We start from the raw sequence: 27,849 nt of genomic DNA on the forward strand, positions 1-27,849 counted from the left end.
ATAACAGAATAAAATCAAATCAAATCAAATAATAAAAATATAATGACACAAACATCATCACACATCATCAAAAATATATCTACTAAAGTTTAAAAATAAGAATACATTTTTGTTTTATCCAGGATACTATATTTTTATGAAGTCCCTCCCGATTTCACCCCAAGATTATATTCACTTTATATTACTTTACTTCTTATTTGTAAAAGTAAGCTACGTAGTACGTGGTATATCGGTAGGAGGAATTCGGTACCAAAATGATGATCATTCAGTAAAACAAAGTTTATCATGGTTTGACATTAAAACTGCTTTAAATAGTTAAATAGTCTGTCTACCCAATATTTGGTGTTTGTGCAAAGTGCATTGCCATCTACCAATTAATTAGCTGCTAATCATACTTAAAGACTAGCTAATTTTAATGACTGGAGAATTATTATTCTGCAGTGATATTGCTTTGATCTTGTCATGTCTTTTCATGCATGGGTTAAGCCAGTGGCGGCTATTGAAGGCGTATAGTTGTCAATATCCACAGACACCCTAAAAGTATTACCTGGTGCTCAAAGGAAAGAAATAACGTTTTCAGTGCTCAGGTTGTTTAATGACTGTTGTAATTATTGACCCAGTATTAATGTGAAGTTAAGTCTATGTCATCCTGCAGTTCATCATAATTATAATTTATTTCAGCATGGCAGAGTCTGTGAAGGTTATCGTGAGATGTCGTCCTATGAACACACGAGAGAACAATTTGAAGTGCAAAGCATGTATCAAATGTGATGACACAACAAACAAAGTCTCTATCTTCAAACCAGATGAAAAGAGTGCACAGCCTAAAAACTTTACATTTGACGGAGCTTACTTTGTGGACAGTACAACCAGACAAATTTATGAAGATGTTGGTTTTGCCCTTGTGGATGGTGTCTTAGAGGGATATAACGGAACAGGTATTTTGAGGGTGTGGGTCGTTTTTCAATTAAAAAATCAACCATCATTCTCAAAAATTTAATTGCACTATTATGTTTATCTTAAACAATTCCTGTTCTAATCTAACAAATGGTTAGTTTTTAAGGGCCACCCTTCAAAATTAATGTATGGATTTATTCAGAACTGAAACTGAACTTCTATTTTCAGTGTTTGCATATGGTCAGACAGGATGTGGCAAATCATTCTCTATGCAAGGAATCACTGATCCTCCAGAACAGCGAGGCATCATCCCACGAGCCTTTGAACATATTTTCGAACAAATTGATGTGGATGAAGCAGACACCAAGTACCTTGTACAAGCTTCCTATCTTGAGATTTACAATGAGGAGATCAGAGACCTTTTGGGTGGGGATACTTCCATTTCATTCATATCACCCTACACCCACCACTACTAAACACGGTTATACTTGCCAGGAGTTACGGTGGCTGATGAACTTGTAAACCTCTGGAATTCAAGTTGCAATGTATTACAGTTACACAATGTACTCAATAATTACTAAGGACTAGACAGAATAGAATATGTAAGGTTAAATTGGAAATTGTTTGCAGGTAAAGATGTAAAACAGAAATTAGAGCTAAGAGAATCGCCAGATAAAGGAGTCTACACACAAGGACTAACACAGCACATTGTTAAAACTATGGGAGGGTGTATTAAACTCATGGAGAAAGGATGGATGAGTCGTTCCACTGGAGCTACTCTGATGAATGCAGAATCTTCAAGGTTATTTAGTCGGAATGGAGAGTAAATTGCAGTCTTTCCTCGCCTTCAATAATTTTAAGGCCGTATTATCCCTTAATGTATTTATAAATTTAATGCTTATATATATTATATATATTTAAACATATCTGCAGGTCACATTCAATATTTGCAATACGAATAGAGATGTGTGAACCTGATGAGGCATCTACCGAAGAGAAGATAAAAGTTGGAAAATTAAATCTGGTCGATCTGGCTGGGTCTGAACGGCAGGGAAAAACAGGTTTGACCCTTAAATAAAGAAACCCCTGAGATGAATGCGTCCTTTTACTAGGATCTCAACATTGCTGTTCAAAAATTCCGACCTAACGCAGTTTTCATAATTAGTCAATTTATCGTAAATTAAATTTTAAGTCCCCGAATTTCGTGTACAAGGTTATTCGTTTTACACTGTCATCATTTGTCCAGGAGCCACGGGAGAGAGACTGCGTGAAGCGACCAAGATAAACCTGTCTTTGTCTGCCCTGGGAAATGTCATATCGGCTCTGGTAGATGGGAAATCAAAACATATTCCCTACAGGGACAGTAAGCTTACCAGGCTTCTACAGGTGCGGAAGCAAGCTAATTGCATGATAAAGTTATGATTAAATATAGATTTATTAATCAGCAAAGATCTGTTTGATGAGCTTGAGATAAAACGAAAGTTTAACTTGTCAACAGTCTCTGTTGTGCTTGTGTACTTCAAAACTTGTAACATTTAACATTTCACTAGGACTCGTTAGGAGGAAACACCAAGACTCTGATGGTGGCGTGTATAAGTCCTGCCGATAACAACTATGATGAGACGCTCAGTACACTCAGATACGCTAACAGGGCCAAGAACATCAAGAACAAACCTAAGATCAATGAGGTTATTGGTTACAGTGTACAGTGTTCGAGCATTAGGAGTAGTTTTTTGTTCCTTCTAAAAAGAGTTAATTGATTTTTTAGTCAGATGAATTACATGATAATTTAATTTATTTACTACTATTAATCATTGTGTCGCACAGGATCCCAAGGACGCACTGCTCCGAGAGTATGCGGAGGAAATATCCCGACTTAAGGCAATGTTGGAGGGTAAGATCCCCATGTCAGTGGACGGCGTGACGTCACAACAGACTGTTACCAAGGAGATTGAGTATATCGTCAAGGAGACGGATTCTGAGGAGAATTTACGGTTAAAGCAGGAGTATGAAGATCAGATAGCAGAGCTTAATGTAAGTGAAAACCTCATTAAAGAATTTAGTAATAATAAGGTTGATTTTATCTATGAAAATTAATTTGCCGACTTGAAACACTATTCCGCCCAGTGCGGGAACTGTATAAGTGTAAGCAAAATGCAATCTTTGAAAATGCAATCTTAGTACCCCTCTAATATTGTGTCTTTTAATATATCAGTTCGTTACTTCCTCAAAATGTACTATGCGATTCATTAAGGCATAGTACATTATATCTTTGATATATTGTGTCAATTTCTTCTCGAAAATGAGATTTCTTAAAGCAGTGACCGGGCAATGGGCATTTAAGCAGAGCATCTTCATTTTAGCATCGTTTTTATGCGTATGTTCGCTGATTTTATTATCACTTTCATAAGAATTCGTGTACTCTGAATCTGTATATTCTGAATCTTATTCTAGTAGTTGGATCCTGACTTCAATTGTTACGGTTAGTATTGCAGTGTGGGTTAAATGTCATTTAGATATTATCAGTCTGACATGTAATAAGTGTTTGGACCATTAATTCTATGTATAACCATAGATAATCGCATAAAGGTCTTAATTTTCATTAATTATGTTTTGTGTACACTTATTTACTAATCCAGTTGAATAATGATAAGTGAGTTGAACAGTTTCTCACTGAATAAAAACAGTAATTTAGTATGATTGTTTGTGGTTGTGTTATGCATCACACATCGCTTACATGATATGTTTCTGCACAAATTTCTGTAGTAAAAAAAACATGTCAACATCGTGGAAATAGTTTTGCCGTATTAAAAGGTTCAATGTACTTGTATAATGTACTTGTAAGATGTACTTGTATAATGTACTTGTATAATGTACTTGTATATTGTATAATGTACTTGTATAATGTACTTGTATAATGTACTTGTATAATGTATAATGTATAATGTACTTGTATAATGTATAATGTATAATGTATAATGTATAATGTATACCGTTCTAAATTGGGATCTAAATCGAAGATTGATCAACTTCAAGTTACTTATTGTCCATGCCAGTAAGCATTATGGTTTTCTTATTGTTTGACCATATTGCTAATATCGCAACAATTAATCATGAATTGCAGTAAACCATCATGTAAGGATTATCCTAGGCCGCAATTACTATTATCTGGACGTGTTCTGTAGTTTACCCATTATCGCTTGGATATAATTACACATATTCGGTAACACGACATCTGTCCGACAGCGACATCTGTCCGACAGCACTATTTTCGTGTATTTGAAGTGATATCTCAAATTTGGCACATAGAAATTTATCCAAACTTGCACAAGTTATTTGTCTTAAAGCTATCTTACTATCTAGAAACTTTCAAGAAAATCGTATCGTTGGATCTCCAGATATATGCTTTGGAACCACTGAAACAACCGAATTGGATATATTTTTTGTGTTTAAGGTAATAACTTAAACTTGGCACATAGAAACTCGCTCAAACTTACACAGATTATTCGTCCTATAACCAACATACTTTGTGGAAAGTTTTAAGAAAATCGTACGGTAGGATCCGACATAAACTATTGTCCAAATAACCTATTTTCTGAGTCGGACAGATGTCGCTGCCGGACAGATGTCGCCCAATCCACATATTCAAACTCCTCAATTTAAAGGGCCGGATAGACATTTCATTGGTTGAGTCAGTTAACACAAATATTTTAAATTCTAAACGCTTTCAAATGCATCTTCAGTAACAAACATAATATCTCCATTCAAATCATCAACTCATTTTAATACTAATCACAGACAATCAAATAATAATTCTAGGGATAAAAAATGAAACTCCTTCTCAGACCAGCTAAACAAATTGTTTGATACTTATTATGATAAACGAATAAACTAACTTTAAATAATCAAGCGAAAGGAAAATTATTATTGATTCAATTACAATAATGAATAAGTCACATGGTATTTTTGATTAATTATAGTGTTTGTTATCTGTTGTTTCTAGGTATCCTCAGGACGGCAGCTAATATTGAAAAGAACCTGAATATCACTGATTATAGATTATATAACCGGTTTATAATCTGAGATAATGTAATATGTCCTCATCATACCAGTCCCTTATTGTCCTAACTCATAACTCAGTGCCTCAGTCAAATGTGCAGTTCAATCCGAGGACTGGACTGTAGGGTATCATGAGTCTCATTTCTCCGTTTGGTCCTTATATAAGTTTTACTCTAAATCTCTCACGTCCTCCTCCAGGAGTGGTCTCCGTTCAGTGTGATGGGATGCTAGCTGGGAGAGAGCTCGTGCTATAAACCTCATCCTAGAACTGAGAAACTCTCTAAAACTGGGAACTGTCATTGTGTAAATGTAAATGTTGGCCATTATGCCGAGCTGCTTCAAGAAAGCTGCAACTCTCCTAAATTCAATTTCAACAGAGAAGGATGAAATTCCGATGGTATATTTGGACAGTATGAAGAGGACTGTCGGGAAGGCGGCAAGACTGAAGTTGAGAGCTGTCAGCAGCACAGTTGAAACTCCTCCCCAGTTCAGACTCTCTCCTTGTCTTAGATTCTTCCTTGCCTCGACCAAGAGCATGGCGGAGGTTGCTAAGATAACTATATTTGGAATGACAAGGCACACCTCATAAGCAACATTAATCAGGAGGGCGTGGTCTTGTATAGTACCCAAGTGTATGTACACACAGTTGTAGATATTGTAGTCGAAGTAGATATCTCTTCTCGCCACAGCGATGACGATCCCTGGAGCTATCAGAGAAAATAACCAAATTGCTGCACAGGTCTTTTGAGCTTGCTCCCTAGTCCAGGTCCAAGCACGAAAGGGATATTTTATTTGAATCCACTTGCCGGTAGTCATACAGCAAACTAAAAGTGACAAGGCTGGGACACAATAATAGGAGATAGGATCTCTTACGTAGCAGAACGTATCTCCCAGGATCCACCCGTCTGCAATCAGGGACACCATCTCCGGGAAGGTGTAGAACACTGATAAAGTCAAATCAGCGACAGCTATATGTTGGATGATTACCAGGATGAAATGTGAGAGTTTCAGGGCATTGTATTTTATCGAGGCTACCAGGATTATCGTATCCCCCACTAGAGATGAAATGAACACAACGAGATGGTATCCTGCCCAGAAATACCGGATGTTAGGATCTTCTATACCATATAAAGTCTTATTGTTCGACTCTACCATCTTAGCTTAACTGGAGAAAAACAAAAAAGCGACGGTATTTATAATGCCGTTTAGTAAACAGGGCGTCAAAGATACCGAAAAGACAAAGCAGATAATGTTGATATCTGATTCCAAAGAATTTCTTAACTCACATAATGTACTTAGTACATTGGAATTCAGCATTCTTTTGGATCGGATTGTTCTACTCTTTGTCCGTTTTCCTGAAACTCACGTTATCATAGTGAAGTAGTGAGGTAAGTACGGGGGTAAAATTATAATATTATACGTACGTGTATTTAAGCGTGCTAAATCACTCGACTCTCGAACTTTTAGGTTTTTCTCAAAGGACCCCCGACAGTTGAAACCAGATTGAGTAGATGATTGAGTAGAACGCTGATTCTGAACCACCCCACATGTCATAGGGTACTTGCCACTTGGCCAGAGGAGATGGGTAGAAGTAAACAACATTTTTCTATTTTTAATATAATATGTGATAGAGCTGCTGGAGATGAAATCACATGACAGAAAGTTGGTGTAATTTCTCATTAGGGTTAGGGTTTTAGCATATGCTTCAGTTAGGGATTGTGTTACGGTTACGGTTAGGGTTGGGTTTGGAGTAGAGAGTTAGGGGTTTGAATTGTCCCTCAGGGCCATCTAGAGAAAGTTTTAAAGTAAATCACGTGATAGTTGATATAATTCGAGTGTACAGTGATTAATCTTCATCCTGCTAGAATCTACAATATTATCAAACAGGATCGTAACTCGTAAAGTATATAATTAATAATATATGTAATAAAATTAAAATTAAGTTGTGCTTGGCTACATCCTATATCTAATAAAAATAAAAAGAATATGTATATATATAAATTTGTCCAGAGAAAGTACGAAGAAGAGAAGATGACGAAGATGAAGCTGAACGAAGAGTTGGAGACATTGAGACAATCATACGATGAGAAACTCCAACAGACTGATTCTACCTCCTCTACTATTGCCTCCTCTACCATTGCATCCTCTACTATTGCCTTATCTACCATGACAACTTCTGATATGTTAGTTAAAAGAGGAAACTTTTCATTTGAATGTTCCAGATTAGACTCGAGTCTCAAGTGAACATACATTTCTTTTGCCTAAAAAGACATGAAATTTAACGACTTACTACGTAACATTCATGGCTGAAATCTGAATGTTTTTTACTTTTAAAACTAGATATTACAGTGAATATCAATATTTTGTTTTAGGGCTGTTTCGCCTCTTGTTGGTGGGATAGAAGACATTATATCCGGTGTTTCCATAGCAACATCACCTTTAGGTTAGTCTTTAAAGATAAATAATATTATGGTGGTTTTATATTGTCATGATATTAACTTGAACTTAAAGTTAACTTATGTACAAGCGATATAAAGTTGTTTGAAGCTTCATCGACAGGCATTCTCTAATTAGATTGGCAATTAACACATTAATTAACTAATTAGTAATTAGGTGAATTAGCAGGAGAAGAGACGCCAGGATCTCAATATTCTGAGAGCCATGGTTCGGAGGGTCAGGGTTCTGAGACTATGTCCCAAACTATGGATGTTCAGAGCATATCCTCAGTAAACACTCCCCAGCCAGTGTACGACGAACCAGTCGACTACTCCATACAACTCAGCATTCAGCAGGTTAGACTACTCCATACAACTCAGCATTCAGCAGGTTAGACTACTCCATACAACTCAGCATTCAGCAGGTTAGACTACTCCATACAACTCAGCATTCAGCAGGTTAGACTACTCCATACAACTCAGCATTCAGCAGGTTAGACTACTCCATACAACTCAGCATTCAGCAGGTTAGACTACTCCATACAACTCAGCATTCAGCAGGTTAGACTACTCCATACAACTCAGCATTCAGCAGGTTAGACAACTCCATACAACTCAGCATTCAGCAGGTTAGACTACTCCATACAACTCAGCATTCAGCAGGTTAGACTACTCCATACAACTCAGCATTCAGCAGGTTAGACTACTCCATACAACTCAGCATTCAGCAGGTTAGACTACTCCATACAACTCAGCACTCAGCAGGTTAGACTACTCCATACAACTCAGCATTCAGCAGGTTAGACTACTCCATACAACTCATCATTCGGCAGGTTAGACTACTCCATACAACTCAGCATTCAGCAGGTTAGACTACTCCATACAACTCAGCATTCAGCAGGTTAGACTACTCCATACAACTCAGCATTCAGCAGGTTAGACTACTCCATACAACTCAGCATTCAGCAGGTTAGACTACTCCATACAACTCAGCATTCAGAAGGTTAGACTACTCCATACAACTCAGCATTCAGCAGGTTACCATTTCAAGCATGATACGGTTAATATGGAATACAATGAACAGGAGCATGTTTATCTTGGAGTGAGTTTGTATTGGTGACAAAAGGACTGTTTTGCAAACATGATCACCACTTGCAACATAATATCCTGATAATAACTAAATAACCACATTATATGCACCTTCGTATCTTGACAGGCTGAGAAGTTGAGTTCCAAGCAGCTATCAAACCTGGTGCTAACCCCCTCCCAAGTGCGTATCCTGGGCTACGATGGTCCTGTGACTCCAGCCCATGTTGCGTGTCTGGCGCTCTCCGCCGGACAGATCGCCCAGTTGGACCTTACTAAGGAGCAACGTGCGGAACTGTCTCCATATCAGGATAGCGTGGTAAGTGATTAGGAGCTTTAAGAATAATAGGAGCTTTAAGATATATGTTCAGTGACAATAAACACCCTCTTTGTCATCGACAATATGTATGAACTATTTTATTTAATCATATTGTACAAGCGAGACATAGATAATACATGTATTATTTATTTCATCCAAATTATTTGTTTTTGTTCAGTAAAACAATGAACTCTCACAAAACTCACAACAAATTTCAGTTGTCGATGTTGGATGAACAATGCGAGAAGTTAGCTTACGACCAACTTCTCTCCTACGTGAACCTGCTCAAAACAACCAAACCGTTGAAACTCACATTTGATCAAGCTCAGAGCCTGACGTCCAAGCAGTTAGGTTCCCTGGCTCTCAGTAAGGAACAGAGTAAAGCTTGTGGTGGTGCCGAGACTGCACAGGTACGTTTTAAGAATTATACCACAGCTGAGAGAAACAGCTGGTAGATTAAATTCCAAGCTTTTGATGGCCAGCTATTTACAGCCAGGTTAACTGCTAGTGATGACACGTTAATAATTTTGGGATTATTACTGAATGAATGAAATGATTGATTTGTGACGACTTATGAGTGACGATAGATTGGTGACCATTAGATTTATATTATGTCAATGTATGAATGACACAACAAGCTAAAATAAGCTTCCCACACACAACGTGACACACACACACACACACACACACACACACACGCACACACACACGTCATTGCTTACTTGTTATCAATATGATAATGTTAAGGCCACGTTTTACTTTTTAGTCAATCGGTAGGACTGTATGATTATATTAAATATGTGAGTGAGCTGCGACAATCGGCAAGCATGGATATCAGCATTGTCGTACATGGGCCCACCTTAAACTTATAGGGAGCGCGCACACGCCAAACAAAATATTAGCATGCAGTTCAGTAGCGCTCTCATTCACTGTAGCAGATACTGGCCGCGCGCAGCATGCTGCGTAGCCAAAATAGCTTGTATCTAATGTGTTGTTATTTTGGAAAGAAAAAGATACAAGTTCATTTAAGTAGCGACTGGCAGATATGAATTAGACTTTCTGTTTAAGCTAAAACGCAGCGAAGGATCCAAACGAACAGTTTACACATTATATCGCTACAGTTAATTAAACTATAAACAACCAACTCTGATCCATCTGAATTTTGATCGAACAGTTCTAGGCAACAGTACATTACTTTATACATCATGGATCTCGAGAATGTAACATTTCTTTGCATTAACATGTAACTTAATATTATGTGATATCACTAAAACCAAACTATCAGATTCAACGATCACTGCACCGAAATAAAGAAACTCACAAAACAATTACAATAAATGAGTAAGAAGTTTTGATAAACGAGTATTTTCAGGCTCTAACTCTGGAGCAGATTAGTGAACTAAAACTCAGCCCAGCTCAAGTTGCCCAGCTGAGGCTCACTGAAGATCAGATAGCGGATATGGATGAGGACCAATATGAGGTAAATATTGAGGGACAGGGTGGACGGGTATTTCTAACACAGTTTTGTACAAATATTGAAGACTTAATATTAACAATCTTTGTACTGAATAATATTTCAGACTGCCACACAAGTAAGCAAGCTATTGGAGAAACACGAGCTTATGTGTGTGCTGAGTGATCCCAAACTAAAAGACATCCAGACTGTCACTGTAAGGAATAGATTATCTTTAACTCCATTTTTAATTTTTGAGAGTAAAAGTAACTAGTTATCTATAGTATCAGTAGATGTTTAGAGCTGCTTTGTTTTTTGAAGAATCCACTGTTCATTAACTTTTCAGCTGTTTCGATCTGGTTATTGTACAGACAAACGTTCTTTTCAGTTAACATCCTCACAAGCGACCCAGTTAGATCCGGAGCTGGTACACTCCCTTCCTTTAACTGATGTTCAGACTAAGATTATAAAGGAGTACAAGGACTCTTTCACAAACATAGGTTTAGGAACTGTTGACAGAGAGGAAGCCGAGCTTTCTTTTTTCTGTCTATGAAATGTTTGCTTGAAGTATTTTTCCAACCAAGAAATTTGGCTATGAGAATTGAGATGGGATAAGTGACGAGCATTGATTTTAAATGTATCAAGCTTCCTTGTTGCCCCAGTAGTAATACCTTTAAGTAAGGTAAGATTTAGTGTAACATTATTGTTATTCGTAGATGTAAGTGACATAGATCAGCTACCGCTTCTGCCCCACCAAGTAAAACATCTTAAAGTGGATGAGAGTTGTGACGAATCTCTCACAAAATCTCAGAGCAAAAAGGTAAAGTTACAATTCGTATTTTTTTTTATTAATGTGCTTGAACGCAAATTCTCAGTTGTAACACTCTTGCCTTGTATTTCCGCTTTGCAGACTCCTGATTGATATCGTTTCAAATCCTCAGGTCAGCAATTCCATACAAACTCAAACGTATGTCGAGAACGTTGCCATAGCAACAATGGTAGATATGGAGGAGGGACTGACAAAAACTGTCACCTTGTCACCCGCGGAAACTGCTACCATAACGAAAGAGCAGCTCGCTAAAATTCAGGTTTGAAGGTTATAAGCCTCTGAAAATGCTAAAATCCCAGTGTAGACTCTGGTAAAGGAGATTGCAAAAACGAATATTTTTTAGCATCGAGATAAAAACTTTAGAAAGTAAACTCTTCAGAGAGGAAATTGTTTAAGGTTAGGGTAAATTTGTTTAATCTCTCCCACCCACACAATATTGGGGGTTTGATAATGAACATTAATAATTAATCTGTTGTGTTCAGGTAGCAGTATCAGCAGCACACGTATCGCTAATAAACCCAGATCTAGCAGAGCCTCTTACCCTCACGCCTATTGAGATACAACAGATGTCTCTAACAGAGGAACAGATCCAGCAGATAAAGGCTAAGAAGGTGAAGCGCATTGAGAAACATGGAAAGATCGTCAAGAAGGTGAATTGTGCTGAGATTCTGGATTGGAATTTTGATTATAATTATAGTCAATCGGAGAGTCGATGGTTCATTTTTTCGATTTTATATTCAAAATATTGCTTTTTACCTGATAAGAATTATCCTCCGTCCACACCAAGTCTTGCTACCATTGTTATCAACACACGTGACTACAACTTAACACGTGACTACAACTTAACACGTGACTACAACTTAACACGTGACTACAACTTAACTCGTGACTACAACACGTGTTCCAGTTAAAGAAGCAGTCTGCAGCTCTTCTGGAATGTTCTGTAGACAGAGGTAGTCCTGAACCTCACCTAGTTCTCACTCACGACCAAGCTGCTCAGGTAGGGTTATTTCATTATCTTGTTGAAAGGGCGCTCAACCTTTTTAGTTTTTTGTAATTTGAACCTGGCCGTTTATCTCAGTATATTAGTTTGTTTATAGCTCCAAAATGTCATCATCATATTTGTAGACTTCATCCCCTCTAAAGCTAAAATACCTTCAGATCGGAGGGAGTGTAGCTCCAACCAAACAACAACAAGAGACTCTGCACATTGAGCCCGGCCGGCAACTTGACTCTGAAGACGTAAGTATTGTGCTAGTTCCCCACAACTTATCTCATATCTATTCTGTAAATAATAAATCTTGCCTTGGTTTAATTAGCCCTGGTTGTCAACCTTTAAAATCTACTTTTGGTTAAGTACTTTCACTTGAAAGTGTTCACATTATTATAGTAGTCACTAATCACACAAAACCACCCCGCTCACTCTCTCACTTTCCACAGTTAGGTGGGTTAGTACTGACACCTGGACAAATAGCTCAGCTGAATATCCCCCAACATAGTATGGAAACTCTACTGAAACCGGAGCAGATGGAGACAGCCCTGGTTGCAAAGCAAAACGTTGTTAAACAGGTACTTTATATCGCAGGAATGCTTTGATGTTTGAGATATTGAGACACAACTCGTACATGTACAAGTATAGAAAAGAATTTACTCAATTATCAAATATTTCCCTGACATTTGGCAAATCTCCCAGGATGCCCTGAAGAGGTTGAAAGAAATCTCCCCCCTTGAGGAGATTGAGATGGTACTTACTGAGAACCAGGTGACAGATCGTTTACTTTACATACTTGAAATGTAATATTAAAGAGTACTGCAATGTATTGTCAGAAATCATGCTAAAATAAAAAACCAAAATAAAAGCTGGAAAATAAACAGTTTTAGACAAGAGTGCCATTCAGTTAACCATGAAAACATTAAGTTGATCCTCTCTCTCTTCAGATAAAAACCTTGTCTCCAAGACAACTATCCGGTTTGACCCTGACCCCGGAACAATGTGATATTCTGGGACTAGTCAAGGGACAAACTGTGTCCCTCGACGAAATAGCTCTTATCACTCTCAATGGACAACAGGTTAGTAAATTGTGATGATCGTGTGGTTAGTTGATTGATTGGTGGTAATTAATTTTGCAAATAGATTTTGTAAATAAGTTTTGTGAATTATTGGTAATCATATTTTAATTAGTAGGTGATTGTCTGATAATTTTTAAAGCTTCGTCAGATTTCTTCGTGTCATGATGAGTTTCATTGAATTAATTTTATGGTGACAAGCAATCGAAATTTTAAACGAAACTCTAACCTAATAAATATTCATCTGGAGTGACTGGACAATCCTCACCAAATGACACAATTAAATATAAATATTATATATATATATTATATATTAAATATAATCCTCAGATAATCCAACTGAAGTTGTCAGACAACCAATTAGCTAGTTTTAGCAGTCAACAGAAGATGATAATGTCAAGTGTTACATCACGTGCTGTACAAGAGGTATAGTAAACTAACTTTATTTATTTATTAATTACATAAAATACCTTTATTTTTAGAACAATATTTAACGTATATTTAACGTATTTATATTATAAGTGTATTGCTTAGTTAAAGAAATTGCCGATTATATGAGGAATTGGATATTGATCATGTTTTAATTATTAGCTTACCATTTTGATAAGATGTATAATCTGCTCGTATAATCAATTAATTACACAATAATTTATAACTATATCCACCAGCGGGCTCTTTTTACTGCAGCGGGCCCGCGCAGCCCGATAGTTAAGTAAGAGCGAGTTAAGTAAGAGGGCCCGATATTTCTCCGCCCGCTGATGATACAGCCCGCGAGCGAATGACATATTTAAGCCCGCCGGACTACATGACATAATGTAGCCCGCGAGAACGAGATACAATCTGGCAACGTGTAGATAAGTGTAGCTAAGTGTAGCATCTTAATATATACAAACACACAAATTTCCACACAGATGAAGGTCAAATTTTGTGACTTTAAACTAATATTTAATGAACGATTGCAATGCATAACAGTTGGCACGTTTACCATATTTATGATGATTGATACACAGCTGCAGTATCCCCATATTATGCAACACTACACTTTAATAATTCCCAGGTATTAGTAACACAGAGAAAGTATCAGCTCACCTCCGGCCCTTAGCCCCTATATCACGCATGGCTGGCGCATGATCGGCTCATATTGAACACGTGACATACTGTTACTATGGTTACAAAATTCGTGGCGACTTAAAGTCTGAGTCTTTAATCTCTATTAGTATTAATAAATGTTCGCAATTTCTATAATTGCTCACTGTTTCAGTTGATAAACCGTGAAATTTTAGGCCGAAATTTTACGTGTAATTCTATTGTGTTGCCGAAAGACATTTTGCCCTGTTTTTTTTGTTTATTGTGTACCGAATAGTAACTTGCCCTGTTTAATGTTTTGACACCGCCAGTAAAATGATGTTTTTGCGAATTTTACGTTCTACTCTCACGTTTTCTCCGTTTCAATCTCTCCTGGTATCTTTAGTCGTAGATGCTTACAGTTTACAAACTCACACTCATGGTCATTCGGCAAGTGCCTGTATTTTGATCGTTTACATATCAAACAATGAGCTGAAAAGTTGTTTGATAGCGGCCGGTTTTTCGTGGGTTACTCAATCTATCTGTATATTAGTATTTCTAGCAGGAACCCGTCTAACCCTGGTGGTGTCAAGAGACCAAAATAATTATTACCTATTTAATTCGCGTTTTTGACACCACAAATTTTGGGCACTAAAATTCTTATTCCTTGGCCAATTTTTTATTTTTTCATGCTGATTTGAAGGCCATTAAAGCATTAGAACCAGTCAAAAAAGTTTCAGTTTTATATCTTTTTCGGATTTTGCGGAAAGTCGTGTTAAATTTGATCATGATGCCGTGATGTCAGTAATATGGTACGGATATAATATATAGTATATATTACCTATATATATCGTCTCGCTTTATATACAGTAAGATGTTCTATAGCCAGTAATTTTGCCCTGTTCTGCATCTTAAACAATAAGCAGCATGATTTTCTCGTAAATTTGCTGCGTTGACATATATAAATGTGGGTGGCGTCGTCTGCTGACAGTGCCTAATCGGCAAGCCGAGAGCTAGATACAAATTGAAACCGGTCGTTTCAATTTGTATATATTATATATATATATATTTTGTTGCTGTACTCCTACACATTAAAAGTCGGTGTTGATTAGATCTTCGAAATAGTTCTTTGCATCATTTTATTAAACATCGTTATCTGAGATAAAATTGTTCTAAAAGCAACTGGAATATACACAAATCTTTAAAATAACTTACAAACTAGGAAAGGAAAATAAGTATATATATTATTAGTTAGCCACAACTATCAGTAAAACAACGCCTTGACTTCAAATGTCGGTAAAATGTACCTTTACAGTCATCCTCAAATTATTTGTTATATAGTAGTGTTGAAAGTATTAAATATATATATATAACTATCACACAATTCATAACACTGGATAAAATAAAACACTAATATCTCAGCTGGCGTACCTGAACACTAACGAGGAAGCTGGACTCCTGCAACTGACAGTTGACCAGATCCAGATGGTATCAGAGGAACAGATTGCTAAACTTACACTTACTCAATCTCAGTTCGCTCAGCTAGGTATTATTTTAGGAAATTATTGATATTTTCGGGACTCAATCTATGCCTATGGTGATTACGCTCATTTGTCGATCGCAAATTTACAAAGGGAAACTTTTCTCATCTTTTCGGTTTTTTTGTTGCTGTAGGGAACGATCAAATTGGGAACCGTATCGAAGAGAAATGGTAACAAGGGTGGTGTAATGAAAATTTATATTGAAACTTGTGCTCTTAGCTATAATCTTATGCATAAGATTATAGCTAAGGTTCAATAAATTTGTTTGTATCAACAACAAAAAACCTCCCCTCAGGGTTAGACAGATCAGACTTACTGAAACCTCCCCTCAGGGTTAGACAGATCGGACTTACTGAAACCTCCCCTCAGGGTTAGACAGATCGGACTTACTAAAAACCTCCCCTCAGGGTTAGACAGATCGGACTTACTAAAAACCTCCCCTCAGGGTTAGACAGATCGGACTTACTAAAAACCTCCCCCCAGGGTTAGACAGATCGGACTTACTAAAACCTCCCCTCAGGGTTAGACAGATCGGACTTACTAAAAACCTCCCCTCAGGGTTAGACAGATCGGACTTACTAAAAACCTCCCCTCAGGGACCAGGGTTAGACAGATCGGACTTACTGAAACCTCCCCTCAGGGTTAGACAGATCGGACTTACTAAAAACCTCCCCTCAGGGTTAGACAGATCGGACTTACTAAAAACCTCCCCTCAGGGTTAGACAGATCGGACTTACTAAAAACCTCCCCTCAGGGACCAGGGTTAGACAGATCGGACTTACTAAAAACCTCCCCTCAGGGTTAGACAGATCGGACTAACTAAAAACCTCCCCTCAGGGTTAGACAGATCGGACTTACTAAAAACCTCCCCTCAGGGTTAGACAGATCGGACTTACTGAAAACCTCCCCCCAGGGTTAGACAGATCGGACTTACTAAAACCTCCCCTCAGGGTTAGACAGATCGGACTTACTAAAAACCTCCCCTCAGGGTTAGACAGATCGGACTTACTAAAAACCTCCCCTCAGGGACCAGGGTTAGACAGATCGGACTTACTGAAACCTCCCCTCAGGGTTAGACAGATCGGACTTACTAAAAACCTCCCCTCAGGGTTAGACAGATCGGACTTACTAAAAACCTCCCCTCAGGGTTAGACAGATCGGACTTACTAAAAACCTCCCCTCAGGGTTAAAAAGATCGGACTTACTGAAACCTCCCCTCAGGGTTAGACAGATCGGACTTACTGAAACCTCCCCTCAGGGTTAGACAGATCGGACTTATTAAAAAACCTCCCCTCAGGGTTAGACAGATCGGACTTACTAAAACCCTGCCCTCAGGGTTAGACAGATCGGACTTACTAAAAACCTCCCCTCAGGGTGAGACAGATCGGACTTACTAAAAACCTCCCCTCAGGGTTAGACAGATCGGACTTACTAAAAACCTCCCCTCAGGGTTAGACAGATCGGACTTACTAAAAACCTCCCCTCAGGGACCAGGGTTAGACAGATCGGACTTACTAAAAACCTCCCCTCAGGGTTAGACAGATCGGACTTACTAAAAACCTCCCCTCAGGGTTAGACAGATCGGACTTACTAAAAACCTCCCCTCAGGGTTAGACAGATCGGACTTACTAAAAACCTCCCCTCAGGGTTAGACAGATCGGACTTACTAAAAACCTCCCCTCAGGGTTAGACAGATCGGACTTACTAAAAACCTCCCCTCAGGGTTAGACAGATCGGACTTACTAAAAACCTCCCCTCAGGGTTAGACAGATCGGACTTACTGAAAACCTCCCCTCAGGGTTAGACAGATCGGACTTACTAAAAACCTCCCCTCAGGGTTAGACAGATCGGACGTTGTATCACGTGATCAGATAGCAAGTCTACAACTGACCGCCAGTCAGCTGAGTCAAGTCTCGCTAACAGGTCAACAAGTTTCCTTCTTGTCGCAGGATCAGAAACAGAAACTTAACGCAGCGTTGGAGGTGGTGGAGAATACGGGGCTTCTTGAAGAGGGTTTGTGAAGGCTGAACAATTAGTTAATTAGTTAATTAGTTAATTAGTTATTTAGTTAATTAGTTAATTAGTTAATTAGTTAATTAGTTAATTAGTTAATTAGTTAATTAGTTAACTAGTTAATTAGTTAATTAGTTTATTGTGATGTGTGGCAGTGATTTGCTAACTTTACTCTCCCGTAACAAATAGACTGAATGTTATCATGATAACTGAAGACATGTTTGTCTGAGACTGTGACCTAGTGACTATTTATATAAGTCTTTCTTCTTTATTATTTAATTGTTGTGATTTTGATTTTGTGTGATTTTCATTGTGAACCCTAGTTTTTCCATGACCGTTACCGTGACCTTTGACTGTTACTATGCCCAATGCATTATACCCGTGACTATGATGTAATGTGATACCGTATACCCGTGACTATGATGTAATGTGATACCTTATACCCGTGACTGTGATGTAGTATGATACCTTCTACGCTTGACTGTGATGTAATGTGATACCTTATACCCGTGACTGTGATGTAATATGATACATTATACCCGTGACTGTCATGTAATGTGATACATTATATCCGTGACTGTGATGTAATGTGATACCTTATACGCGTGACTGTGATGTAATGTGATGTTCTCAAAGCCTCCTCTCAGTGCTCAGACTCACAGGAGTAATCCCTGTCTCTAAACAAGCTGCCAAGGAAGGGCGAACTAAAGGAGGCAAGGAGAAGGAGATTAAGGAGAAGGAGAGTAAGGAGAAAGATAGGAAGGAGGAGGAAGAAGTAAGGGGTCCTGAGGAGGAGACGAGTAAAGCTAAGTTCATCAGGCTGACTGCAGAGCAGGTAATGTAATTTAGTTGTTGATTCGTGACTTTTGATTAATAACGTTCTTTCAATAATAACTTTGTGTTTCTTTCTTTGAAGTTGAAAAAAGTGAAGTCCTTGTTTTCTCATGAACTTAAGAATATTCATGAGCAAGAAATTCTTATTTCAAGGCAAGTTTGCTATCAAAGTCACAGTTGGAATCTCTTGTACTGACAGAAGAACAGCTTTCATGTAAGCTAATTCTTTATTTCTCTACTTTATCATTTATTTCTGTTTCCTGATAGCTTTAACAGTTATAATTTTAGATTCACCGCTCTTATGAGACGCTAATCTCACTTGAGAAGAATATTATTTTGGTCTTGATGAGAACCCAGAATGAACAAACATTCTTTAGTAGTGCACTGCAAACATAGTACAGTAAAACACCGATATGCCTCGCCTCGAATTACCGCAAATCACAATTTACATGCCATTTCCTTCCCAAATACTAAGGGGCTTAACATACATAATGTAAACACTAAACCAAATACATACATACATGTTACATGTTACATGTTACATGGCGAGATCTCCATCCAAAAGGATTAGTCTGCGTCATCTGCGTCATTACTTTGTATTATACAACTTCGGCGGGTAATATTTCTCCATCCTTTTCGATCTGCAGCCAATCTTCTCATACAATCAATCGTGAGTCCATTACGATCCAATCTCTGCTCAGCATCTTCAATAAATACATCATTTAAGCTCTTCCTAGGCCTGCCTCTTGATCGTTTCCCATGCTTCGGTTTCCATTCAAGTAGATAGTTAGGTAACCGATCTTCAGGCATTCTACTGACATGTCCAAACCAACGTAGCCGTTTTGTTGCTATTATGTCAGTAAGAGCAGTTATTGAAGCCCTTCTTAAAACATCTTCATTTCTTACTCGATGGAACCACCTCACTCTCAGGATTCTGCGTAAGCAGTACTGATGGAAAGACTCTAATCTTCTTGTCTGCACTTGAGTCGTGTTCCATATCTCACTTCCATAGGTCAGAATGGTAAGAACAGCTGCGATGTAGATTCGCACTTTGTTGTTAATGCTTATGTTCTTATTCTTCCAAATGTTATTGAGTTGGTTAAAAGCTCCGGTTGCTTTTCCAATCCTGACACTTATTTCTTTATCGATCTTGCCATCCGATGTAATTTTGGCACCCAAATAAGTGAATTGAGTGACCTGCTTTGCAGAGTTTCCATCGACAGTAATATCTATGGTCCTATTCTCTGGGAGTGGGTGCTGCGACGTATCTTTCCCAATTACCATGATCTCTGTTTTCTTTGCGTTCATCTTTAAACCCCCAAGCCCACAGTATTTCGCAATATTGTCCGTTGTTTCTTGCAGTCCCTCGACAGTGTCATCCATGCCTGCTATGTCATCAGCATAGTCCAAATCAATGACACATTTTTCCGGTTGTCTGGAACTTTGTCTGTACTGAAGAGTAAAACCACGCGATATATTTTTAAACTTCTCGGCAAGTTCTAATCCCCAGTTAAGTACAAGGTTGAAAATGGGAGGCCCTTGCACATCACCTTGTCCAGTCCCCGAATCGACATCAAACCATCTTGTCAATTCCCCATTGACACGAACTGCACTTTCAGTTGCTCTAAAGAACGCTTTGAAAACATTGATGTATTTTGTTGGAAGACCATAATGTTCAAAAGCTTTCCAAATAAAGTCACGATTGATTGAATCAAAAGCAGCTTTAAAATCAATAAAGTTTATATACAAAGGGACGTTGAATTCTATACAATTGTGTATTATACAATGAAGGGAGTATAGCTGATCTATACAAGAACGGTTTCTCCTGAAACCACACTGATTTTCTCTAAGTAACTTTTCAAGCCCATTACTTAGTCTTTTTAACAACACGATTTGAAATAACTTCGATACGGTGGAGCGTAGAGTTATCCCTCTGTTGTTGTTGCAATATGTGAGGTCCCCTTTCTTTGGGATGATGGTGATGATTCCTTTCCTCCAATCACTAGGAATATCCTCACTTTTCCATACAGTTTCAAACAAATCTTTTAACCAAGGCAGAAGTCCAGGAGAACCGTACTTTAACTGCTCATTTGAAATTTCATCAATTCCAGCACTTTTGTAGTTCTTCAACTTCTTGATAGCTTCCTCAATTTCAAACAAGGACGGTGGCTCATCATCATTACTAAGATATTCAAAAGAAAGTACCTTTTCGTCCTCATCCAATAGAGAGAAATCCACCGCATCTGCTGCTGGCGTCAAGAGTTCTTCAAAATATTCGGCCCAGCGATGTGACTGAGCTTCGGGATCTGATATAAGTGTCCCATTCTTATCCCGCACTGCCGCAGATCTGTTTACTCTCTTGTTTGTAAGGGATTTTATTTTCTGCCAAACATCTCTTTGTTGACCCTGCTTGGCAGCCTCTTCCAATTCCTCAGCTACTCTAACAGCCCAGGCATTATCATCTCTTTTACAGTTCTGCCTAACAAGACCGTTAATCTGCGAGTACTTAGCACGATTCTCAGCAGTACTAGGTTTCTTTTTAATCTCACCTCGTTCTTTTAGGAGATTCTTAGTATCCTTTGAGAGATGTTCTGTTCTCTTTTTCCGGCCTCTTTCACCCAGAACTTCAAACGAGATATCAGTTATAATGTCTCTCAATTTCTTCCATTGTTCTTCTAAAGGAGAGTTTCCAAGCTCCTGATCGTTGGTATAGTATTTTTCAGCTATTTTGTTACTATATTCCTGGCTCTTAGATCTATCACGCAAGTTCTCTAAAGCAGGCTGTCTTACACGCTTCTTTCTTTTCTGTGGACACTTAAGCTTAATAGATACATATCCTCTTACCAGGTAGTGAGTAGTATTTATATCTGCTCCTCTCATGCTCCTGACATCAAGCAATGAATGGCTCCATCTCGTTGAAATACAAATATGGTCAATTTGAGTGACGGTGTTACCATTTGGGGATCTCCATGTTGTCTTGTGAATATCCTTGTGTTCAAAAAGTGTGCCTCCGATCGTCAGCTGGTGCATAGTACAGAAATCTAGCATCCGTTTTCCGTTATCATTGGATTCTGTGTGATATGAGTGTTTTCCTATAACACCAGGGTGAGCATCAGTGTCCCTTCCAACACGAGCATTAAAATCTCCTAAAACTATTTTTATATCATGACCAGGTAGTCCCGATTGAACATCATTCAATTCCTTGTAGAATGAGTCTTTTAAACTGATCTCTGCATCCTCAGTTGGAGCATATACCACTGTAACACTAATGTTGATGTGTTTGCTATGTAAACGGGCAGTCATAACCCGTCCTGATACAGGGGTGTATGATATGAGAGTATTCTTCATCTTTTTGGACAGTACAACACCGACTCCTTCTCTCCGTACCCCATCATTCCTGCCAGAATACACCAAAACAGCGCCATTTCCCAAAGTCTGAGTTCCCGATCCAGCCATATGTGTTTCAGTTACCCCAAGGAGCTCTAGTCCATAATCATCAAACCCTTTTCCCAATTGATACATCTTGCTGGAATTGCTGACAAGAGAAGTAACATTCCATGTACTGACACAGAGAGGATTCTTTACAATATTTACAGGATTAGACATACTTGACTGTCTGTTTACAAATGATAAATCTGATGAAGGAATTCTGTATTTACAGTGTTTACGTCGGCTCTTACGGGAGTTGCAAACAGACATCAAGCTACTAGGGTCCTTTCGGCTTTGCCTAGTCGCCGTCATCACTCCACCTGCGCCTCCACGTATAATACTATTGAATGACACTGTAGACGTTTCTGTAGCGGTTTGATTTAAGGTGGATGGTTTGCCGGACCTTCGCACCCGATCCAGAGGCAGCACCGACATCAAAATGTAAGCCCTCTGTCCGGACACCAGCATGCTGGTGGTTAGGTTCGGTACGTAAAATAAAAGCATGCAGAGCTTCTGAAGCCCTTAGGGAATCAAAATTGAACCGTAAGTGATCATGTTTGAGACACGATCACCAAGCAAATGCTCAATTACACAGGGCAACCAAGACTTGGACAATATGGTGAACCGTAGGTGACACACAGATGACCCTGCCACAAGACAGCATCACCAAGCACCACCCAGCAAATGCATCCTCTCGCCACCACAGCAACCGACCCCCCAGTGATATAGCACTGACAGGCAATTAACGGTTTTATGGTGTTACCACTCCCAGGTGATCTGTGCTAACAGACTCGGACCAGATGCAGTGGGGAGCAAATAAAACCCCGATTTAACGCGGACATCAATTTACCGCGGATGTTTCCTTTCCCCCAAACTCCGCGGTAAATCGGGGTTTTAATGTACTATGTATTCCTCAGTACTGGGAATAACAGAAGACGAGGTTAAAGACTTGGTTCCGTCCCAAATCGCACAGCTGCTATTTACCCAGAACCAAATTGCAGCCCTGAAACTCTCAAACAATCAGGTGGGAGTGGCTGCAAGTAACTAGTGGTAACTAGTGGTAACTAGTGGTAACTAGTGGTAACTAGTGGTAACTAGTGGTAACCGATAGTAACCAATGGTAACCTATAGTAAGTAGTGGTAACCGATAGTAACCAATGGTAACCTATAGTAACTAGTGGTAACCAATGGTAACTAGTGGTAACCGATCATAGTTACCAATGGATTGGTACTGATATCTGAAATCTCCTTGTGATTATACCGTGGTAGTACCTTTTTAAAGCTATTTGACCGGTCTAATTTTTCTCAGCTGAAAGGAATGCGCAGCAAAACTTCAAAACTCTCTGATGTCAACGCAAAACGAAAAGCTATGCCGCGACTGCAAGTAGGTTTCAAATAAATAGATAGTTTCATAAATATCTATAAATGTTTCTCACCATACTGTAACAGTAAATTATAGCCTCACTGCGAGTGTGCACTGATAGTTACAATTAACTGCCCACAGGAGATGCCCCTAACTGAAGCAGCTGTAGAGATAAGTGACGCTGACCAGGAGGAAGCAATCAGAATGCACCAAGCTGCTCTACAGAAGTTGCAGGAGCTCCAGGGTAACGTGGTGCAGTCTGGGGCAGACCTCCAGGTTAAAGCCTCTAAAAAGGTAGGTCTCCAGGGTAACGTGGTGCAGTCTAGGGCAGACCTCCAGGGTAACGTGGTGCAGTCTGGGGCAGACCTCCAGGTTAAAGCCTCTAAAAAGGTAGGTCTCCAGGGTAACGTGGTGCAGTCTGGGGCAGACCTCCAGGTTAAAGCCTCTAAAAAGGTAGGTCTCCGGGGTAACGTGGTGCAGTCTGGGGCAGACCTCCAGGTTAAAGCCTCTAAAAATGTAGGCCTCCGGGGTAACGTGGTGCAGTCTGGGGCAGACCTCCAGGTTAAAGCCTCTAAAAAGGTAGGTCTCCATGGTAACATGGTGCAGTCTGGGGCAGACCTCCAGGTTAAAGCCTCTAAAAAGGTAGGTCTCCGGGGTAACGTGGTGCAGTCTGGGGCAGACCTCCAGGTTAAAGCCTCTAAAAAGGTAGGTCTCCAGGGTAACGGGGTGCAGTCTGGGGCAGACCTCCAGGTTAAAGCCTCTAAAAAGGTAGGTCTCCGGGGTAACGTGGTGCAGTCTGGGGCAGACCTCCAGGTTGAAGCCTCTAAAAAGGTAGGTCTCCAGGGTAACGCGGTGCAGTCTGGGGCAGACCTCCAGGTTAAAGCCTCTAAAAAGGTAGGTCTGGAGATGATGGTTTGGAAACACTCTTAATCGTGTGTTAATGGAAGAATAGTGTGCAGTGCAAACTTCAGGCCGATTAAATGTAAGGGGGTTGGGGCCTAAATGGCCGAATTATTTCTAATACGTTATATATGAACGATCACCAGTTCTTGTTTATAATTCGAAATAATATGTTCTAAAAGAACATTGGTACGAAATTAGTTTTGCACTTGTTAGCGAAGAAACAGTTTCTGTTTAAATGTAAACACCTTGTATTACAAAACATAATTAAAATGAAACTATAATTAAAACTCCCTTTAATCCCAGGAGATAAAGGAGAAATTGAAGAGGAGGAGAGATGCAGCGGAAGCGAAGAGAAGGAAGCTGAGACGTGCTATGGAGGAGGGTGACGATGAGGGGGTCATTGAGGAGCTGTTCAACTTGCAGATGGAGGAGGTTAGTTTAGAGATGCATCTTAAAATGTTGTATAACTTTCGGGTGACAGAAAGTAAACATAATTTGATTATAATTTGAAGCAACGATATCTCACCCTTTTAAGCTTTTAGTTAAATACTCACGACAGGAGATAAACTTAAACTGGGCCCACAATCTAGTGAGAACTTGATCGAAGGTTTAGAATTTTACTCTGCCCAAATATTTTTTTCTTCATAAACTTTTTTTAAAGGTACTTGGCTTTCAGTTCTACTGTTTAGGATTTTGCGATGAATTGGATAAGCTTAATTGCAGCATCTTTTGAACATAATATAAGAATGAAATGATTACACATAGCTTAGTAACGTATATTTAGATGCAATAAACTAGTAGCAGCTAACAATCGCCACATTGCACAGGTCGAGGTCCGCAACAAAAAGGTCGGAAGAATAAAGGAGAAGTACGAAGAGAAAGTGAACGAGATAAAAGATCTGACTGAAGAGTTCCAGACACAGCGAGAAGACTATTTGGACTCCATTCGTCAACAGAGTCAGGAATCTAAACTATTACAGCAGATCCTAGATCAGGTAGGACAATGATCAGTACCAGGTTACGTGTCATTTCTTAATGAAATAATGAACTGCCTGTTCAAAATGATAAATGTGTTACAATTGTATTTAATTATTGTTAAACTATAGTTCTCTAAAAAATACGAATCCAATAATCTTAATTTCTCACTGTGTCTGTTTAACAATTAATTCAACAAACTTAAACTTAAACTATCAACATTCAGATTCAACCACTGCTGCGTCGAGACAGCAACTACTACAACCTGGATGCCATAAAGAGGGACTGTAAATGGAGCCCGGAGACAGGTTCATGGTTACTTCCTCCTGTCATGATAACAAGAACAAAGCTACCCACACCTGCAGATATTCCTTCTCACAAGGTGAACAGTTGGAACTACATCTTTTTATCTTTAACTATATCTTTTTATCTTATGTTTTTACTGTAACAATTTAGGACTCCATCGCAAAAAACAAAACAAACAGGTTCATTAGATCCCAAATCAATGGGGTCCCCATGGGTTAGGGATCGAATTAACATGTTTGTTTTGTTTTTTTCTTCTTCGGTTTGGACTTTGGAGTCCTATTTATTGTTGTATTGCAACCATAAAATGACTTTGTACCGTCTCTAACACGATTCACACATTCAATATTATAATCAGTGAGACAGTTTGATGATGGAGAATACTATCACTGCAGTTCAAATTTAGCTTAAAACATTTAAAAGTTGGAGCCCAACAAACAATATCTTCTCCCCACAGAGCTCCTCGGGCATCCAGCCAGCCTATATGGACCTCCCAGACGACATGAAGATCAGAGCAAAGCTCGCTTCAACTGAGAATTCAGACTACTTCAAGTCTACCCGAGCACAGCGGCTGCTTCAGGAGAACAAGCTGTACAACGGTTAGAATAAAACTAGCTCTACACTAGAGGCCTCATAAATACCGTCCACTACTTTTACCCGCTCAATACATTTTATCCAATTTATAAACTTATTTAAACGTTACGCTGACACATAACCGCACGGATCAAAGTGTATTCTGAAAACCTATTCCCTTTCCTAATTCCTGCATTACTTCAGGCGGGGGGCACGGAGGGAGCAGAAACTTTCTGGATGATAACGACGTGCTAGGGAGAGGCCCCAGGAACGTTCTAGATCCCATAGATAAGAGGAAGAAGAGAAGTAGGAACAAACAGAACTTCTGAGATTAGATTAAGATTTCTTCTGGGGTTGAGGTATAAAAATACTTGACGCCAGGTTTAATATCGGAGCGTTCGTGGTACTGATTTCAATTTTGTTATCTTTGAAGCTCGTTCTATCTAACGAGATTAAATTTAAATGAGCTCCCTGTGATTGAACCAGTAGTGACCGGCTTAGGCGTGACTGCGTGTTGGACCTGAAATTAATAACCTTAAAATGTTGATAACCGCACAGTTTGAATCCATTGCAGTTGAGACAGTTGTTAAGTCAATTTCTTGAAGTGAAGATATTTTTATTAATAAGGGGGACAACCTTAACATACAGATACTTAAGTCTAAGATACTTACCCTAACAGAAATAATTTGAGGCGTTCTCAGTGCTTCACAGTTCACAGTGATTACTAGAGACAACTAAATTATGTATTACATTTTTAGACCAATAATGTGATGTATCAGTATGACGCAAACCAGAAAATTAGTCGAATATTTGTAAATAATAATGTTGTAAATATTGTGAACAGTAAATGGCAAAATTGATTTATTTTCATGGTTGATTTTGAAATCGAAATTATAGTTTAACTAGTTTATCAGATTTGAAATTTATGTCTCGTTTGTGATTTGTCACATAAGGAATTGTTTGTAAAGGATATCATTGCTATTTCCCTAATCTCTTGCATGACTCCTAGTCCTAATAGTAATAATTAATTTTTAGCTTCCCAGACGTTAAGTGAAGCAATCAGCACCACTTTTTTCAAATTAGCTTTTAAATTATATTATATATATATTAACGACCAAAACATGAACTAAACACTATAACCTGTAGTTTAACGGAGAATTACGACTCCTTATAGTTATACTTCTATAACTAAAAATTTCCCAACGTTGTGAAATTGGACCAAACATGAAGTAAAAGTTGTGAAATTGGACCAAACATAGCTATGCATAGCAGGGACAAAAGGAAATCGCGGCATGTACGGAATCTCGATTTTTCCCATTATTTGCGACAAATTTTATGTATAGTTTAATGTATAGTCTGTTAAAAATCGAGCTATCGCAAATTTTGGCCAAAATAATCGCGAAATCCTTTTTGATTTTGTCCCTGATGCATAAAGACTTCTCGGTTTTTTGCAAAATGTTCGCCTCATAATTAAAAAAATAACGTCTGATCCCCTGTAGTGGGAAATTTAAGACAACTGCAACGTAGATTTTGAGTTATCCTGAAAAGTCTCAACATTGGAACATGCGTTGTAGGTTTATAACCTACCAGGACGCGCGCCGAGTTGAATTCGTCCACGGTAATACTAATATTTGGAACAAATATTTTACGAGTATCACCCGTTATATTAAAAACATATAATGCGTCACGCGTGCAATCGCGCGAT

At 38.7% G+C, this 27,849-nt stretch overlaps 1 protein-coding gene across 5 annotated transcripts; it reads left to right on the forward strand.

Moving 5' to 3' along the window:
* Positions 1 to 670: 670 nt before the first annotated feature.
* LOC134820054 (kinesin-like protein KIF17) lies at positions 671 to 27,035 on the forward strand. 5 transcript variants are annotated; one of them, XM_063830235.1, is made up of 36 exons: positions 671 to 938; positions 1,126 to 1,323; positions 1,528 to 1,699; positions 1,831 to 1,958; positions 2,144 to 2,283; positions 2,448 to 2,585; positions 2,725 to 2,931; positions 6,967 to 7,139; positions 7,329 to 7,399; positions 7,570 to 7,748; positions 8,608 to 8,796; positions 9,015 to 9,206; positions 10,169 to 10,276; positions 10,377 to 10,466; positions 10,638 to 10,749; positions 10,966 to 11,069; positions 11,191 to 11,337; positions 11,561 to 11,728; positions 11,986 to 12,078; positions 12,240 to 12,320; positions 12,519 to 12,647; positions 12,772 to 12,840; positions 13,017 to 13,148; positions 13,476 to 13,571; positions 15,633 to 15,756; positions 17,588 to 17,764; positions 18,412 to 18,599; positions 18,752 to 18,812; positions 22,945 to 23,051; positions 23,337 to 23,411; positions 23,532 to 23,684; positions 24,597 to 24,725; positions 25,121 to 25,288; positions 25,495 to 25,650; positions 26,029 to 26,170; positions 26,349 to 27,035. In XM_063830235.1, exons 1-36 carry the CDS (start codon positions 683 to 685, stop codon positions 26,471 to 26,473), a joined length of 4,977 nt encoding a protein of 1,658 aa, XP_063686305.1. In that variant the 5' UTR covers positions 671 to 682; the 3' UTR covers positions 26,474 to 27,035. The 5 variants fall into 5 exon arrangements, with proteins under 5 accessions (XP_063686305.1, XP_063686309.1, XP_063686306.1 ...); XM_063830239.1 differs by having other exon boundaries at positions 18,427 to 18,599; XM_063830236.1 differs by having other exon boundaries at positions 7,579 to 7,748.
* The last annotated feature ends 814 nt before the right edge of the window (positions 27,036 to 27,849 follow it).

Source organism: Bolinopsis microptera, chromosome 8 (genome assembly GCF_026151205.1).
Source record: "Bolinopsis microptera isolate Bmic1 chromosome 8, MBARI_Bmic_1.0, whole genome shotgun sequence".
Lineage (NCBI taxonomy): Eukaryota > Metazoa > Ctenophora > Tentaculata > Lobata > Bolinopsidae > Bolinopsis > Bolinopsis microptera.